Raw genomic sequence first — 19621 nt, 5'->3', positions numbered from 1 at the left:
GGAACACAGTTTCCATCTGTGCAAATGTGATCAGTCACAGTTTTAACGAGACACACTTGCATTTGTGCCGCTGGAATACAAACCTGATTATTTTTGTATTCCTATGGACATGTTCTATGTTCTAAAGATAATTATGATTTATAATTTCATTAGTCATGAATCAACTAATCCTTTTCTTTATAGAAAAACAAGGATCTTCAATACATAATGTCAATTTTTCTAATGTTGCAATAGCAGTAAACAGACAAAACAGTCACTCCAGCTTTGGGATGCTAACATTCAGTTATATGCAGTCGTCACAGTAAAATAAATAAATAGTGAAACGGGGACAATTTACAACACTAACACGAATGTGTTAGTAGCTGGGGAAAGCAAGGAGGATAAAAAAGCGGCACTCCAAAATAACAGCAGAGGAGCCGTGCCTGCTGTTTGGAAGGTTTGGTTTTGAGATGAGATTTGTTTTGTAGTCATTTCTGGTTGCACTGCTTCTGTCCTGGACCAGAGATCCTCTACACACAGCCACAGGGAGCCAGGAGAGGGAAAGACAGTGTGTTACAAAGCTAGCAGGTATTTTTCTGACCACAGAACAATTTTCACTACAACATTTGGAGGAATCATTTTGTTTCAAAGCTGCTCTTTACAGCACCAAAGTGATTATTTCATGGTTTTTGAGTTTTTTGAGAGTTTATTGATTCTTTTTAGTTTTGAGGACTCATTTGTGTTTGAGCCACATTGTTTGTGTTTTGGGGTACTTTTGCCTTATTAGCTTATTATAAGTTTAGTAGCTTATTATTAAAGTCTTTGGGTTTGGGGTTCTGTGTGGGGGTTTGGTTGAATTTTAATTTTCTGTTTGTCTTTGTTTGTGTCTGTCATCCACAGTTTACTCATCTCTCTCTCTCCATGTCTCGTGTTCAGTCTATCTTTTTGTCTGCCTGCTTTCTTTGGTTACTTCCTGATTTTACCTTGAAAGGCTCCATTTTCCTTCATGTGTCTACCTTTTCTTGCTGTCCCTGCCATCACTGATTCCTTAGTTGTTTTCAGCTGTGTTTTGGTTCCCGTCTGTTTCCATCTCTCTCATTACTAGTATTTCCTGAATACTTGGATTCCTGTATTTCCTGTATGTAAGCGCCAAAAAGTATTGTTATATGAAACTAAAATGCTTTTTATTTATATTTTATGTCATTTTTATGATTGTATTCAACTGTTTATATATAATTTTATGCATATCATACTTTTCAAAGTATACTCAACCATTGTAAACTGACTGAAAGGAGACTTAAGAATTATAACAAATACCATGATACAACTTTTTGAAACTCAGCGCTACTTTTCATGAATTCAAAATGGGTCTGATTCACTTACAGAAAAGCTTAATTCTCTGACAAGGTTGTGATATGTTTACTTTTCTACATGTGTTGATCCTGACAGGAGAGGACATTCTGTAACCATTATGACAATAAAAGACTCCCCCTAAGGTACTGTTTCTTTGCTCAGAGTTGTCAGGTTAGCAGCTCAGTGTGGGCGTTCAGAGGACACTCACCACAAGAGAGAGCGGCCTCTTCCATGACACCACTCCAATGAGACCAGAGAGCAGAACCTAGAGGAGAAAAATTACAGATACTATAAGAGTGGATACTCAGACGTATGAAATCAAAGCACATATAAAAACCACTGATGGAGATGATGGGACAGTAACACCGATGAAATGTGGTCACACTGTTTAGATTATTTTACAACAGCTTCCAACAAAGCTCAGGCGCAATCACAGACATTAACTCTCTGTGTGTTTTAGTTTTTGAAACAATGAGCTTCCCTGTGCATAAATGTGATGCCACACTTTGAAAAATCTGAATTTCAAAAGCTATTCTAATTAGTTTCTGGCTTCAAGCGTGACTCACTCAGTTCTCCACACAGGAAACTGCGCTCATACTGTTCATTTGATTGAGCTGCTGTCAGTGGTTGAAATAAGCTGAAAAGGTTGTTTGCTTTCACTATAACTTCAATAGAACTTTGACGGATGTTTTGTTTTACAAAACAATTATTTGAGCCTATTTTTGGCCAGTGAACAACAACAAGAACAAGAGGCAAAATTCAAAAAGTCATCATGCAAAAACCCACAAAAAAAAGCAACATCAAGCTTTATTAAGTGAAATTTTTTAAGTGAGTTCAGAATGTTTTGCACCTCTGATCTGCAGATATAGTCTATGTCCAGTTTTTGTGGTACACCTGTGCAGTCTAAAGTCTAGACAGGCCTGGAGACAATTCCCTGTTGATAAGGAAAGCTGTTTATTGGAGGTGGTCCTGAATGTCATTATCCCCACTATTGATAATGTGAGCTGTAACATTAGCCGCAGCTTTTAGATTATTTTACAACATCAGACTGGCAGCACTTCCAACAAAGCTTAGTGAACCCGGCATCCTGACCAGCTGAGTCTTGTCCTGTTGAGCCGGCTCTTCTATGTTGAGCCATGCATTTGTGGATTGGCTGTTTGGTTTCTCCTACGTAGAGGTCAGAGCACTCCTCGCTGCACTGCGCCGAACATTGTTGTTTTAAAACTAAAGAAGTCTCTGAAGAGGTGAAATGTCTTTAAAAAGCTACAAAACTTCAGTCACCTTTTTTTCAAGCTCTCAAGACTACAATGACCTGGGGACGCAGATTATTATTTATTTTTGCACAAAAGGACAAGAATTTGATGGTAAAGTGCACACTGCATCTAGGACAGAAAACTCTATTCACTGTTGCTTGCACACTATCTGATCTGGGACAGCATGGGACACAAAACTAGTGGTGGTGAACCCAGAATAATGTTGAAGCTAAGTGAACGCCAACCCCAACCACATACAGGTGAAGCTTGATGCTTCAGAACAATCAGTGATGAGACATCAGGCTGGTAGCACTGAAGCTCTGTTCTACCTGTATCAGTTTCTACAGTGAACACTTGCAGCTGAAACACTTTTCTTTACTCACTTTTCAGTTTCTAACTTTGGTTTTGTGAAAAAAAAAAACTACAGAAGTTGTATGTGTTCTTATTAAGAAATGCATTTCTGTCAGTGTGACTCCCATATAATGTCTGGTTCATGGTCACTCCATTTGTTCTGTTGCACGGCAACTGTGATGTCACCACACCCCCATCACCTTTTACACTGGTGCTCAGAAAACAAACCTCTGCACCAGCGCTGGTACAGGAGTAGAAGTAATGAGAACAGGAAACAAAGAAATCCTTGAAGTTTTATTTTATTTTTTCTAAGGATTTCTCTAGAAAGTCTCATCCTTTCAAACTGTTGCAGCATCTCGCTCTGTATAATCTGAGACTATCTGAGCTCCTGAGCTGGTATTTCACTGAAAAAGGCCGAAACAACACTGAAGCAATGGCGACAACAGTTCAAACCAGTTTAAAATTTGCTGTTGACTGGTAATCATGCAAAAATGCGTCTCAGGCCATGCTGTGACATAAACGTTATGTGACAATTAATGTAACAAACTCGTTTCTATAGACTAGAAATGTAACATAATGCTTTATATTTAAAAGAATTATTAGTAATGAGTGATGCATGGCTGTTTTTGGAGCAATGACTCCAACACAGAAGCACAAAACCTTTAACGATGACCTTATTAATCTATATGTTACAGAAGCTACACAGTTCGAATCAGGACAGCTACAGTGGGGTCTCTTATAAGTTGAGCAGAGCCTCTGCTTCTGATGGATGATGATTAGATTCTTGGCTCCTACTCTCTTCATGTCAAAGTGCATTTGCATCCATCAGTGTGCGTGTGTGTGTCTGTGTGTGTGTGTGACAGAAAAAAGTGCTGTATGCATAAAATAAATGAGCAGTGAGACAACCACATGTAAACCTGCACACTGGTAGAGAGTATGCAGCGTTTTGTAGATGGTGTCTACTGGTTTAAGGGTAAATACAGCAGTATTCAGCATATCTCTATAATCCATAGCGATATGCGCTGTTTGATCCAGTTTAAATTTGGGGTTTGTTAAAAAAAAAAAAGGTTTTCAAAGTGAATTTCCATCTTACTGAACTCCAGAAAGGTGTGTTTAAAGTATTGTTTAGATTTACACTGACAGACAGCATGAATCAAAGGAGGAACATCAAAGGAGTTGAGCTCTCGTGAAATGCACACATCAGGTTAGAAGCGATGAATAAAAATGTGCAAAAAAAACAGGCAGCCCTTCCGAGGAAAATGGACCACTAAACACGGGAGACAGCTGTAGAAAATAGGGCTGGGCGATATGACCCAAAATTCATATCTCGATATTTTTTAGCTGGGTGGCGATATAAGATATATATCTCGATAATTTTTTAAAGCCATAAGTTAAGAACAAAAAGAGAGTTCTTAGTCACACTGTGTCCCAGATGTCACACAGGCACTTTTATTTACATACAGCATAGATTTACATGAAGAAATTACTCAAAAATAAATTATCAGCATTTATTAAATAATCATGCTCCATAAATAAAAGAAAACAATGTTGTTTTTGTGCATAACAAAAAGCTCATAATTGTGCAGTCAAAATGTAAACTAACAGACGCTGAGCATAATAACAAAGACAGATTTCACAGCTGCTCTGTTCCCAACTTCTACTGCCTGACTGACAGCCTGGAGTTTGAAATCCGCTTCGTAACCATGTCTCTTAACAGGTGCCATTTATGGCCCTTATACACACACAATACGGTAATATTACGTTGAAGCACAGTACGTATCACTCCGCGAGGCTCTAGACTACGGTAGCCGTAATGCTCCGACAATCCATCAAGCGCTGCAGCTCCGTAGCTTACCAAAGTCGTACTAAAACATTTTTTGACAGATTGCTGAGCCCCGTGTACCACATAAAATCGGTTCGCGGTCAGTAAGCACAACCAGAATTCATACATAAGGCGCGCTGTCAACTTTTGAGAAAATGAAAGGATTTTAGGCCGTGCAGCCCCTGTGGGCTGCATGTCGTTAGCGTGGTTAGCTTGTTAGCGCGGTTAGCTCGCTAACACGTTGACGGCGTCCAGCCCCACAACTCGCTAACGGAGATTTGCCGTGTCCATCTTGTCGCTGCCTGCAGGTGAAGCTATGGGGGAGGAGGGGGAGTTGTGTTCAGTGAAGGAGAGGCGAGGCCGAGTAACGTTGCGTAGAGACAAAAGTGGACGAAAGACAGGCAAACTTGTGGCTCCACAAGTATAATTATAACGTAACATAGACTATATCGATATAAAGGATATTGTCACATCTTATATCTCGTATGAAAATATATCGATATTTTTTAAAAACTCGATATATCGCCCAGCCCTAGTAGAAAACATCGCTTTCTCTTCCCCGTGACCATCGAACCATCGTGTTCCTAACCCTAGCACGGCTAAGTTCATCCTTGGATGGTTTCCTTTCTTTGCAGGTCATGCTAAAAATGCAGCATGTTGTGCTGCTGCCATGACTCCATCAAAGTGTCTCCCAGGAGCTTCAGGTTTCTCTATTAGCACTGATTTTCTTTCAGATTTCGAGCTCCATCTACCTGGAACCAGTTACCCCGAAGCCTCTGCTGAAATGAAACAATTGTGTTTGTGATGTCTGTTTTTTCCTCTGTTCCCATCTGCTGTTGATGTGCCTTTTCGATTTAAATCCAAGTAATCCTGCCTTTTTAAATGAGCTGTCTGATTAAACCAAAAAGACTTAAAACACACACACGCTGAATGTTTTTTTCACACTTCTCTCTAGGTGTGGGCTTAATTTTTTTTTTACAGTGCGTGTAACTGTAGGTGTGAATTTGCGCATCATCAAAATATTCGTGTGAACAAAGGGTACTGATAGCCTTCGGCTCTGTATTTGTCCACGGTCTCCCTCTCTGCCTCTCACCCATCTTCACCCTCCATTTAACACCACCATGCTCTTCCTTTTTCCCCCCGTTCATGCCGCGCTCCTTCCCTCTGTCCACTCTCTCGATATCCACCGTCTCTCTCCAAGTTTTGCCACCTTCCCCTATCCAATTTCTCCCTGTATCACACTCCATCGCTGCATTTCTTGCTGCTGCTGCTCAGCGCCCACACAGTCGCACTATATTTCTGCACTTACACACTCGCTTTCACTAAGCTCCATCCAGACTTCTCATTTCTCTTCCCCTCTCCATCTTGTTCCACTTTCTAGTCAATCTTCTACTTCTGTGCTCACCTTGATACCCACAGGACCCGGCGAACGGGATGTCAATATTTCATTTGAGCGCTCACTCGCACAGACACACACGGACACAGGTGTCTTTTTTTAATTTGGATTTTTTTCTTATTTATATCTTGTGGTTATAAACAAATTCAGAAAAAAAAGACAGACAGAAGCAAAGAAATCTAAACCCATAATGAATGCATCAAACCCACAGCCAAAGAACTCAAGTATCTAGAACTTTTATGTAATAGTGCAGTCTTTGCATCTTTAAGAATAGCCTTTGGACAACAATACACAGCATGACAGCTACATTAGACTTTCTATTACATTGGACTTTTGTTGCTCATTCAGTAAGTTCACAGTTTTGTAAAGATTAAATGCAAATAATGGTTTTAAATTCATAAATTTAGATGGTGAGGCTTTTATATTAGAAGCTAAGAAGGGAGCCACAATCTGCTTTTATACTCAGATTTATCTTTTTATGCTACTTCTAACTCGATTTAACACATCAGCATAATGAGCTCTTATTTAAACCATCATGAAGTTCATTTTATAAGTTATGGTCACGCTTACAGTACATACATGATAAAGCAGGGTGTGATTTACCCACGGTGTCCGTCTCTCAGTCAGATCCACCCCTCGTTTGTTTGATGGCTGTTTTCCAAAAGACAAGACGGACCGACTGAAGTCTCCAACTTGAGGTTTTAAAGTTTTTAGACCCCAATGGGAGACATCATGGTGCTATGCCCTTCTTTTGTATACAGTGTTCGAGTGGATCAAGGTTGCAGTAAAGCTCGGACATCTCCAAGTCTGTGACCTGCCATGTCCACTGGGCACAATTATTCCAACGCTGTGGCTGACAAGAGACAATCTGCAGCCGCTCTAGCGATCATGCCAGCGTCTCCTGACTCTTTTATCATCCCTCTGTCTTTACAAGCTATTATTATTCGTTTTTTATTACTCTCGATCTGACTGCATGCTCTCTGCTCTTTTTGTCTCATCACTTTCCATCTGTTAAGTATCAACACTGCTAGTTTTTCTACTACACACCATTTGGAAAATACAGACCGAAAATGAAGTGTACACAGTTAATTAAAGCAGGGAAGGAAGTGTTTTGGAAATGTATTTGAACAAAGACAGAAACTGTAAAAAAGAAATAAATTTAAAAAAAAGCTGCAGCCACAGTCAGTGGACATCAAACTGACTGTGTGTGCACTTTCTGGACTAATAATGCCTCTGCTCTGTCTCCTCTGCTCATTGCTGGTATAAACTGCACCAGGAGACAGGGGCTTGTGTTACTGCAGGTATATTCACCTTCTTTACACTGGTGCCAGGCACTGCGACAAGGAGTCCAGAGACGTTGTGTCACCGTTACAGACTCCCCTCTCTCCCTCTCTCTCTCTCTGCTTGGTGATGCTCCATTTGCAGAGAGCAAATGCACTGCACAATGCACAATCAAGCTTGAACTGAGCTCCTGTCACCCAGCGGTTTCTTCTTACTTATCCAGCTCTCCCAGATTTCCATAATTATGCAACACGATTTCACTCCGTTACCTTCAGGAATTTAGCACTGGGCTCCAAATGTTGTCTTTCTGTTTGTGACTCTTATCACACTGATGTGCTTGGCCTGCTTCACTTCTGCACTGGTATGACATCAGGAGTAAAGAAAAAGATTTGGAATTCAAGCACGCTTTTCACCGCAGATATCAAGTGTGCCATCAAGCATACAGCGCAAACACTCATGGCTGCATGGTCACCACCGCGGGAGCAGAGAATGTACCTGGAACGAAGCTCTTTTTTTCTCTCGTCTCTCCACGCGTTCCCGGGTTCCCCTGAGTAGACGTGTGTGGAGGACAATGTGTATACCTGTGCGCCTGTTTGAGAAGTGAAATGATGTGCGAGCAGGAACCATGTGATAGCTGTGCTGGCTGTCAGTCACTGGAGGCTTTTCCTCTTGGCTGCGTCCAGAACAAGATTAACATTCAATACTTAGCAGCATTAGTCACTGAAACCTGGGCACCACACACCCACTAACATGCTGAAAAAATACTGACTCTTTCCCAGAAGGTATTCTATCTAAAATTCATGAAACGCTGGCCAAAACACTGACCAATCAAATGACTCAGTAAAAACATTTTTATCTAAAAACAGAAGTCTGTAAAGTAGTTTTAAAGACGTGCCGACTCTTGATAAGGTAGAGTCATTTCAGTAAATTGGTTTGAGGTTGGACCGCAGAGCAGCTTTTAGTATAACAGCGGTGAGATGTGTTGGTGCAGCGGATTCTTTAAGGTTAAATGATGCTTGAAACTCTTAATAAGGGGTATTTAAATTAAATTAGTACACCGTAAACAACTGGGATCTGAGGTGAATGCTCTCTAGTACTATTGTTGGACTTGTATGATAGATTATTTTTAAGTTTTAAGTCAACAAATCATGAGAAACAGACTAGAAATAACTTAAGGAATATAAACCATAATTAATTTTACTCATAGAAATCAGAGCCAGAGCCTCCAGAAGAAGAAAAAAAGGTAACACCGTATAATTTGTTCAGGAACAACAACCAGGGTCTTAATTGGGAGCTGGATCACATTTAAAGACGTCTAATCTTTGAGCAGGATGTTCAGATCATTAAGCATATCAGCTTAAGTGACACACAGCCGGCAGGAAACAACTTTTTAAATGACAGGTGATACGATAAAGTGAGCATAAAAGCTTAATTAATTCTTAATAGTTCAACTTTTCAACACTCGTAAACCTATACTGGTTTCCTATGTGTGCATTTTGACATGTGCACACAACACACCCACATGCTCTTGTAACAAAGACACACAGACAGACGCACACACCGAGTACTGACAAATGGAACGGAGAGATAAAAGTAAGGCTTTGACTTGTCAAAAGGCTGCATGAGAAGAGCCAGTGTCACAGCCATGAAAGAATGTTTCACTCTGATATACTCCGACGGAGACGACTAATACCTTCGCACATGCGCTCACACACACACACACACACACACACACACACACACACACACACACACACACACACACACACACACCCGCAGTCACAAGAAACACAGAGTGACTTGCAGCGGGGGACGTGTCATTTGAGGCCAACAACAAAGAAAACATTGCAAAATATAACTTAAAATTCCCTTTCAGAGATTAGCACCTTCTTGCAAAGTCAGTGTGAAAAGGTTGAACTCAAACAGCTTTCTGACAGACAAAAGGCACGTTAGCCCAGCTGGATCCTCAGATGGGAGAAGCCCAGCGAGGAATCAGTGTGTAGCTGCCGCAGCAAATTCCAGCCAACGTTTGTGCACAACGCAGCGCAGTGCACAAAGCCTGCATACAAACCTAAAAGAAAATCTCATGCTCTGACATTGGTGACGGAGGCTAAAAATAGTGTTTCGGTCAAAAATAAAACACACCGTCTTTTGTTCTCAGTTATTTCGCCGTTATTTTTGTCCCAGATGTGAAGATTTTGTTAAGTTTTGAGAAACACTTTGTTTGGACAACTACAGAATACAGTTTAAAAACAGGTTCGGCTGCTTGGTTGTCACTTCTCGAACAGGCTGGCCATAACTAACTGTGGGGAGACCTGCGGGGCAGTTTCAGAACACAGTGGAGGACTTGCATCTTCCAGCTGTTCTGGGAGCACCCCCAGGAGGAGTTACAGGAGTTTAAAAAAAATAAGATAGCAGGCTTTCTCTGCTCTGTACAGTCTGTAACCTGACCTTGATGATAATTAGAGAAAACACAACAGACAACTCACTGATAAGAGAAAAAATGAGGGGAAAAGCGACTAATTGGTAATTCTTCCATTTGGTTTGCAGAAACTGTTCTGGCAGTATACATTGTTACTGCTAACTTCATGTTTCTATTATTCTGCACTTTTATTTTCAATTTAGTATGAAACACAGAGGATCGCAAACACATAAACCTTGTAAAAAGGATGTTTTTACATACAGATGCTTGACATTAAAACAGTATTTAACAATTACAATCCAATCCAATAGAGAAGTGCATGGACTTATAAACAAATTTTTTCAACGTGTTAAGCTTTACAATATATTGTGAAGAATGAATGTTTAGAAGACATTAGACTTTTAGTAATACCACGTTTTGAAAAAGTTTGGTTAGTATACAAAACTCTATGTCAGAGGCTGAGCAACCCTGAAGGTTTTTATCTCAGATATCATATCATCATGTTGCCTGGTGACCACCTGGTAATGGGTTCAAATAATCTGGTTTTTAACCTACAACAGCAAAAGCATGCTATCATTTTACTTTTTATGACAATAGTAAGGACTTGCAGCTTGTCCAACATGTAACCAGTCTCTCATCCAGTGGTGGCTAGGACGGGCTCCAGCCACCAGCGTGACCCTGAGTTGGATAAGCTGAAGAAGATGGATGGATGGATAAATAACAAAATCTGATTTATGAAAGTTAAATTACAGCATAATTCTAGCAAGGGGTTAAAATGACCCATCTTTAGCCTATAAACACACGCATCCTGTTGTTCCGGGCATGTCCGACCAGGACATTAGATTAGATCTCTCAGCTGGCTCTGTTTACGTTTCTGCCCCCATGACCTGACCCCGCATAAGTGGAGAAAAATAAATGGATTACTTTTCCCAATGTGATTTGGTATGTTTGGGCATTACTTGTTTTGCTATTTTTTTAATATCAATTTGTCGGCAGAAGCGGATCAACCTGTACTACAGCCCAGCACATTTACAAAATTACTTTAAACCTCTTGAACGTGGTAACTTGTAGAACCTTCTTTGGCAGCAGCATTATCCATCAGGGATTTCCAGCAGAAACAAAGTGAAATTTGTCCTCCTCCTCCTTCCTACAAAACTGCTTAGGCTCATCAGTATTTGTGGGATGTCCTCTTTACTTGAGGTTACCAACACTCTCCTAAAGAAGAAGCAACGAGGAGCAACCTGGCAACCAGAGGCCACAGAAAGTTGGTGATATTTGGCAACTTCAAAGCAATGATGGGTGAAAAACAGCTACCAAAACAAAGTGGTGGCTTTCAAGCCAAACCTTTCTCAACTTCAAGGTGTGCAGTAGCAATCAGAGGACAGGATACTGTTAAGTGAAATATGACAGGGTGGTCAATACTTCACAGGGCTACCTAGGCAATAGAGCTTGAAATGCACACTTGAGACCAACAGTCAGTGGCAAACCAGTGCACCACTTCAGCTTCCAGTCAAATGCTACTGCCCTGACACTCCACTGTAAAATTTCTTGTTGCCAATTCAAATCCCTCCAATCGTAGGTGACTATTCTCTTTTTGACCAGTGGACATCACCGTTATCAGAACTGCTTTTGTCGTCTTTCCCAGCTCCCTCTAAGCTCCTGTGAAGCGTAGACCAACCAATCATTTTTTTAACCACACTTTCAGTGTCCTCTTGTCATCTCTGAAACACCTGAATCCAAGTAGCTCTTGTGAAGTGCACTTAGTTCCAGCCTCCCCTGTGCACTGCCAGGAGCATGTTTGTGTGTTAGGAGTTTATCCACATGTTTCTGCGCTACAAGTCTGTCTTTAGTCTTTTTGTGAAGAGTGACCAGACAAACTTTTAAACTAATATTCACAGTGGAGACTTCCCATCTTACCCAGGCAGCAGTGGAGGTGTTTATGGCCTCATATTACTGACTAGAAAAAAATATATGACTGGTGAAACCGCCATGGATTCTACCTAAATCACAGTCTTGACCTATTCCTATTCATTTATGCATGGCGCCAATCAAAGAAGCCATTACCGGGAGTGAGGGTTTAGAAAGCAGGCCGTTTCTCAAACATCATCACAGCCAAGATGGATGGAGCCAGCGCGGTTGCCGTGGTAACCACGAACTGGCCACTTGCCAGGATCCATAATGATTTCCCATCAGCTGCTGCACTGAGAAGAGCAGGGACCCTCGTCGGTTCAGAAATGTTAGATTGTACATGAATCCCCCAAAACCTATTCACACACACAGACACACACAGACACACACAGACACACACTGTCAAAACCTTGTAATGCATGGTAACACTTAACACAGAAGCCAGAATAGAGACAGCACTGCTTGACACACACACATACACGCGCGGACACACACACACTAACACAAACATATAATGCGCTCTCAATCAGTTCCTCCCCTGCTGTCTCAAGTGAAACAGGCCCTTTTATTTCCTTTCACTTTTGCTTTATGTTGGTCAAGAAAAGAAGGTCGTTCTATAGAGTCAACCATCTGAGCTCTTTGTGGAGCTTTGCATGATCTTAGCTCAGACTGATCTGACACACAGTACATACAAGCGTGAAACAGTGTGCATAGATTTATGTGGGTTTTACCCTGCGTGAGTGTGTCTCCGCCTATAAGTGAAGGCATGTGTGAATTTGCAGGTTAAGACTGAGTAGGAGGTGTCCAGGAAAACTGGCCTTTAATGAAGTGGAGAGCAGCTGATTAGACAGAGGTCTGTGAGGGAAATGTCTTTTTAAAAGAACTGCCTGCTCTTTGAGAGTGCAAAGATCTCATATTTTACTGCTTTTTTCCTTTCTAAAAATGCAGCCTTGAGCTCAATTTATACTGTCATATGCGTACAGAGCTTACAACACACACCAAGCAAGTGGCTGATTCTGTTCAGATTCTTTATACTTGTCCGCTTTTGCTTCTGCATCCCGCTGCTGGTGAATTTCTATGCCACTGTGTTGAGTTTCTCCTCATACCTTAAAGCTCTCGAAACTGAGTTCCCCATGTTGGAGTGCAGCAACTACTTTTACTGAAATAATACTAAAAGACATGAAAGAGAGAAGATGATGGAATCGACTGAGTAAATCAATAAAGCAGAATACTGGCTATACGATTTGCATAAAGAGCAAGCTATGAACCTACATAACCTATGACATATCATTTCTGGTTTTACAGAGATGTTATTTTTGTAGAAAGTCCTGTTCAGATCTGCGATGCTGAACTTTGGAGCTATATGAGGTATACGTCATGAGGCAGTATAAATCAAGCTTTATAGCTTCATCTTATTAGCCTGCTGATGTTAGGGCTATCAAAGGGCCTCAAAGAACCTCTAACACCTGGCTGCTACCTTTGATGGTTCTCAGTCCCCCACCCACCCTCTCTTAGTCCAGTATAATATATATTAATAAAAAATATATATTAGCATAGTTGGGGAGTCAATCTCCTTCACTACTAATTTTCTGCATCCCATACTAAATATCTTTTTGTGATCCTGTACAGTGGGATTTATAACGTTTACAGTAAAAAGTCTGCACTACTGCTAAGTCTCATTAGATTTCAGGGTAACTAAAAATGTTTGCAATTATTAACGTTAAAATTCTTCCAGTCGCCTAAAAACCATAGGAGCGTATGAAAGAGAAGCAAGCTATATTTTCACTTGAACTAGCGCTCCACACGTTTTAAATGAAAACACAAAGACTGAAGCTCTACATGTGGATAAAACAGAATCTGAGAGAAAAATGACCTTGTGTTTCACCTTGAAGAATATTTCTTTGTGCGTGCGTGCATGTGTGCACACATGTCCCCAAATGAAAGCCAAATGAAGGTGAGCTGCAGCATCAAGGGAGCGGATCTCCTAATTCTTTTGTGACAATTTCTGTTGTAACCTCCAAGTCACCTTTGCTGGCCATGAATGAGAGACCTAAAATGTGTCTGCTAAAAGTGTTTAAACCAAGCCTACTGTGTGTGTGTGTGTGTGAGTGCCGTGTGTGTGTCCTTGCATGTTCATTTACGACCTCTAGGTTTGAGTTGAAAAAATCATGCAAGGAACGCTGAGGGGGTTCACGAGGTGTTTGATGCTGCTGTAGCTCCACAGACATCTCTACTGCAGCATGTCTAACTGAAGCTCATGCTGACAAAGCTAACAGACAGGCGCTCGGCTTCCGTGTGTTCCCGCTGTTTCACCGACAGGAGCAGCAGTCCTCCTCCGGATTCCCCTTTTTCTTCCCCCTGCATTTGCTTCCTATAGTATTCCCTTTACTCCCCACCCACCACCTGCTTCTATTTCCTAACCCCTCCCCCAACCTTCTATATCATCACTTCACTTTGGAGCTCAGCAGCACCCCACCACCGTTACTATGGAAACAGTGGAACAACAGCAGGTTGGCTATTGCGGCTGCTTGGGGGTGTGGCATTTCAGCCACCCTATGCTCTTCTCCCACCTCTCACCGAGAGGTCTCCAGTACCTCCGCTAAATCCATGAACAAGGAATGTGAATCAATCAACAGCACAGCTAAACAATAACATACCTCAGGAGAGAGTGTGATGCACAATGGCAACACGATGCTGGAGGTTGAAGATGCTCCCATGCAACACTTATAATTGCACATAATTAACCATATACATCTGACATTTTTGTTTGAGCCTTTGCCGATAAACAGTGAGATCTCCAGTGCTAAACAACACGTTTATTCCGTGCTTTCTCCTGCAGGTTGGAGCCTCAGTGTTTTAAGGTATAATCTCATATGCTGAGTTTGTGAGCATGGCTCTCAACACCTGGATGAATCAGCCCGTGTTGCATTTCTCATCAGACCTGAAAATAGCCTCTGAAAGAGAAATCTTCTGCCATCCACTACAACCATCTGCATCATTGTAAACATGAGCATATTATTTTGCAGATAGACTTTGCTTTTTTGGAACTGCACATGTTCATTGATCCCAGATATAGGAAAGCTGGTGATACGTGACCTCAGAATGTAGCATAAGTTACCAAGCTACAATTAGCATTTTAACATGGGAAGTAGAACCAAGGTCAGTGTGTAAAGGTATTCGAAACAAAGGCTTCCACGCACCTTTCATGCATCAATTCAAACTGGGGACACTGCAGTTACGCCACATTGGCATTTGTCTTTCAAGCCCTCAGCCTTTCAGGTGTCCCGAGGCGAACTAAAAGGGCACGGGATGATTACACATAACTTAATAAAAAAGATTTTCTGCAAGGACAAAATATTATACCTTTATTTTTTTGCCTTTGTTCTTTTTCTTTTTAAATGCCATAAAGTTTAACCTCTGTCGTGCTCCAACAATTATTCAAATGAAGGAGTAAAACACTTCAGCTGAACTGTTAACATGCACAGATCTCTTAAGATGATCACAAGTTGGTAGTTTGGCAGTACAAACTCACTGTTGTACCGCTCTCCTGTCCTCCAGATCTTCATCTTCATCACTCCAGAAGACCCGTAGTCACTGACGTTCAGCCCAGTTCTTGTATACTTTGGCATGTCTCAGCCTTTTCTCCTTGTTTCTCTTCCTTAAGAATGGCTTTTTGACAGCCACCCTTCCAATGAGACCATTTCCGATGAGTCTTCAGTGAACACAACTAAAGGATCACATGCATCTCTAAGGACATGACTTCATTTAAAAATGGTTAGGTACAAGGACTGGACTGAAAATGATTAAGAATGAAAATGAAAAGCGTTGGAGGACTGAGATGAGCAGAAATCACTGCACAATTTGTATGAACTTTCATTCAAGTCAGTGCAAGTCTCATGCGTATTTAAACACCCATGCAGCAATGTGCACAATTTTAGCTACTGAGAGTGAAGTCACAAAGCTTCCATAAATTATACTATTTATTTTAGCAAATTCAGACATAGAAAGTACTCCACATATAAAGAACTCAAAATCAATATTTGGTTGATAAAAATATCTTAACATCTAAATTCTAAAACGCTTACACATTTCCACACATAACAAGCCTGAGGTGAATTTAATGCTTCGCTTTCTGATGTGCGATGCTCGTGCATACCCGACTGCTCAGTCACAGCGTTCTTCCAGCAAAGCGTTCATTTCAAAGTAACTGAAGCAAAAGAAGAGAGCTCGGCTATAGCAAACAGCCCTTCACCCTTTTCTGTGCATCTCGAGCGTTGCGAGAACACGGAAAATCAGATTGTTTTCAGTGAGCTGAGAAAAAGAGAGGAGAGATTTAGATCACCATCTGACTCTCTCTCTCTCTCTTCATGCAGGCTCATCATGTATGCATGAACAGCAACACACAAACATGAGGAGTTACACATGGGCTGCCACTTTTCATTTCCGAAACGCTTCTTTGATGCGGCAACAAATGAAGACAGAGTATGAAAGAAATCACACCAGTGTTTCAATTCAGTTATCCAGATGTTTGCTCAGTAACGCATGGCAGATTCTGTGTTACGTCCGCATGTTAGCCCCATAAGAGTGCAGAGAAAGTGAACTAGAGAGCATGGAAAGGTTAAACAGAATGCAGCAAAGAACCTTTAAGGTGCTGCTCTTTGTCAACCCGTAAAGTGTCTCTCAAGGATCAGCAGTTCTATTATGCATGAACTTAGTTTTCCTTTGTTTACTTTAAATGTTAGTTTTCTCGAAGTAAAGCTGTGGCAAATGATCCAACACAAAGCCACAATCACAGGTTCACACAAGTAGAATTTGTGTGCAGATCGCTACAGTTTAAGTGAAAGCCAAAGAGAAACAGAAGAGGTACTAATTAACCTGGAAAGGAAACTCACAAACCCAACTTTAATCTCAAATTTATGCTCAGAGTTGTGACGGGCACTTTCAGGGGTGTTCGGATGTAATTCAGGGACTAAGGTCCAAAACTTTCAGTTGTGTGCAAGGGAAAGTGAGCCACACATCCATCCTGGACACAGTGACACTAACAGCTGAGTCAGGCTTGCAGTCCTGTGCTGACAGGATAATCGTGCACTGCAGCCAACCAGAGCTGACAGGAGTGAGAGGTGGTCACACAGCACAGAGAGAGGGAGGATGTTTGTCTCTGTATGCACGAGTGACAGGCAGGGTGGGTTGTGGTTTAGTGGCTGAGTAAACTGCATCATTTCATCTTACAAGGCGACCAAAATACCACCTATATCTTTAAAAATATTGTATCTATACAATCACTGGCCACTTCTTTAGGTATACCTGTTCAACTGCTTATAAACTTAAATATCTAATCAGCCAGTCACATAGCAGCAACTCTGTGCATCAGAATGGGAAAGAAAGGTGATTTAAGTGACTCTGAACATAGCATGGTTGTTGGTGACAGACGGGCTAGTCTGAGTATTTTAGAAACTGCTGATGTAGTGAGGTTTTCTCCACACAACCATCTCGAGGGTTTACAGAGGATGGTCTGAAAAAGAGAGAATTTTTTTAAACTTTTAACAGGATGAAACCTCCAGCAGAACGAAGTTCAGGGAGAGGCGGCCATCTGCTTGGTCCAGTTGGAGCTTCACATGTTCTTAAATTGATTGAGTAACGTACACAAAGGCAGAGGGAGGGTAGGCAGTCAAAACGAAGAATTTCAAATTCATGTAACTGAACAAAAACGCACTTGCAATGGCAGAAATGAAAAAGCAGACGAAAAATAAAAATCCAAACAGGACGACTAAGAGAAGTGAAGCTACGCAGGAGAAATAAACTGACAAACCAGCAAAGACTGACAGAAGGAACACAGACTAAACGGCACGAGGTAGACGGATAATAAGATGCAGGTGAACTCAATCAAGACAATAAAAAGGAACAGCGTGGGAAGCAAAAACACAGAAATGGTATTCACATAGATAAATCAGAGCAGAGAGAAAAGGAAAAACTACAGAATATGAGCAAAACCATGAATAAATGCAAAGACTATCACTCAAGATGAGTCATCAAAACCTTTAACAGTAAGATAAGAGAAAGAAATGTTAATTATTTTCTAATATATAAGGAATATAACCAGATATATCTAAACAAATGTCACAACAAGAGAAACAGGAAAAAATTTAAAAACATTTTTTTATTTTGCAGTTTCTTTAAGAAGGGATTTCCAATCCTCAGCAGACTGATTCAGGGTGTTAAAACTGTTTCCACTGCAGGAATCTCTGAATTTTTAAAAAGAATTGATTGGAAACATTTTTTTTGCCGAGAATTTATCTCGACGGAAAGACGTTTCAGCTTGCAGGCACTTTTTACTGCAGTTTTAAAAAGGGAGACAAGATGAATGCAATGGCTATCATTATTTCTGGGAAAAAAAACACACTCAAATTTGGACTGTCTCCTTAATTTTGCATTATTGATTGCGATTTGTTTGATTTCCTGTTACTCCCTCCCTATAAATCCCCGCAGACTTTTAGGTTTGGGTTTAACAAATAAAAACTGCAAACGCCTTCTTCTAAACTCCATGCTTTAAATTCTGAAGAAGTTTTCCATCTGCTGCAAACTTTCTATACCCTAATGAGATTGTCTCATCATACTCTTCTGTTCTCAGCCCTGGTGGGGAAACTTGCTCGCTCCACAGCCAGGAAACTGCAAATCATTAGAACAAACTAAGAAAAACAGCAAACTGTCATTTACAGCGAGGCGGCGGAACAACACTTTCAAGTCAAGAACCAATTAACACACAGAGAGTCCTCTGCAGATGATTACGACCACAAGCTTCATTCTGTGCCTTCTAATTTCTCATCTGTGCGCACGCGAGATGACAGAGCTCCCCGAAACAGAGAGATGAGCACTCCACCACTGGTCCCGAGCTCATTGAACCAGCTTGTCTGAGCATCAGCAGACACGATTTGAATGAGATTAATTTGGTTGACACTTAAAGGACGGTTTTGGGTTTCAGATGTTTCTGTTTCTGGGCACAATATTCCCTCTACTGAGTAAACACATCTAAATGATGATAACTATGCTGAAGTGGGGCAGCTGGCATCCGTTGGTTTGAACAACCACAATTAAAGCTGCAGGATTTAAAGCCACCGTGGCTGTGCTTTAATCAGTTAACCGGGCTTTTATGAGTACACATGTGTGGCACACTGGTTACACTACATTACAGCTATAAACTATAGAAATACAGTCTTCACCATCTGCCTGTGACCTCGCTTTTCCATAAGTCTCACTAATTCTGAGAAAGCTCTGTTAGTCTTTTTTTGGCTTCTTTCTAAAAGATGGTTGATTAAACATTTCCTTGCTCAAACCCCCGTACCAGCCAGTTACTGGGTAATGTTCTCACTTACATATCAGCTGGGTGCTGTGGCCTGGGGTGAGAGCAGTTCATATGATATGACCTTCTACAAGGTTTGAAGAGAGCGAAAGAGACAGGCAGCAGCACCCAAGGACTCCTCTCCTTTCCTCACCTCGACTCTCCAAAAATAAAGTAAAGCCCAAGTGCTTTAAAGCCCGGATATCTTTTCGAGTATCAAACAGTTTCCTCCTAGGCTTTAAATCTTGGTGTAGAGATGCAATATTTTCCTCCTTTATTCATACCAGCAGCTGCAGTCAGCACAAATCCATGTCAGATACAGCACCAAAACAGACATAAAAACCTCTCAAACGTCCTGCTGTTTTTTCTTTCTTTCTGTTTTTCTATTTATTTCAAACTAATTCCAGAGTAAAAAGTTGACAAAATATTTGTCATTGCACATATATGAGGGGAATCTTTACATCTGCCATTTCTTTATATACAGCACAGTTTTGGTCCAAGGCACAGTTTCACTTCTGCA

At 41.0% G+C, this 19621-nt stretch overlaps 1 protein-coding gene across 3 annotated transcripts in view; it reads right to left on the bottom strand.

Annotated features, from left to right (window-relative positions):
- Positions 1 to 19621, bottom strand: part of entrep2 (endosomal transmembrane epsin interactor 2) — a 107991-nt gene that overhangs the window by 58490 nt on the left and 29880 nt on the right. For 2 of the 3 annotated variants that reach the window (XM_084935330.1, XM_084935338.1), the window contains exon 2: positions 1541 to 1597. In XM_084935330.1, the coding sequence (XP_084791456.1) occupies positions 1541 to 1597 (57 nt within the window). Of the gene's footprint in view, positions 1 to 1540; positions 1598 to 15297; positions 15474 to 19621 lie in introns of those variants that run through there. The other variant, XM_084935348.1, reaches the window with a different exon arrangement.

The sequence above is a fragment of the Perissodus microlepis genome, chromosome 1 (genome assembly GCF_051167445.1).
Source record: "Perissodus microlepis isolate ML-2025 ecotype Zambia chromosome 1, ASM5116744v1, whole genome shotgun sequence".
Taxonomy (NCBI): domain Eukaryota; kingdom Metazoa; phylum Chordata; class Actinopteri; order Cichliformes; family Cichlidae; genus Perissodus; species Perissodus microlepis.
The sequence above is the reverse complement of the archived record's forward strand: the minus strand, read 5'-3'. Positions and strand labels throughout refer to the sequence as shown.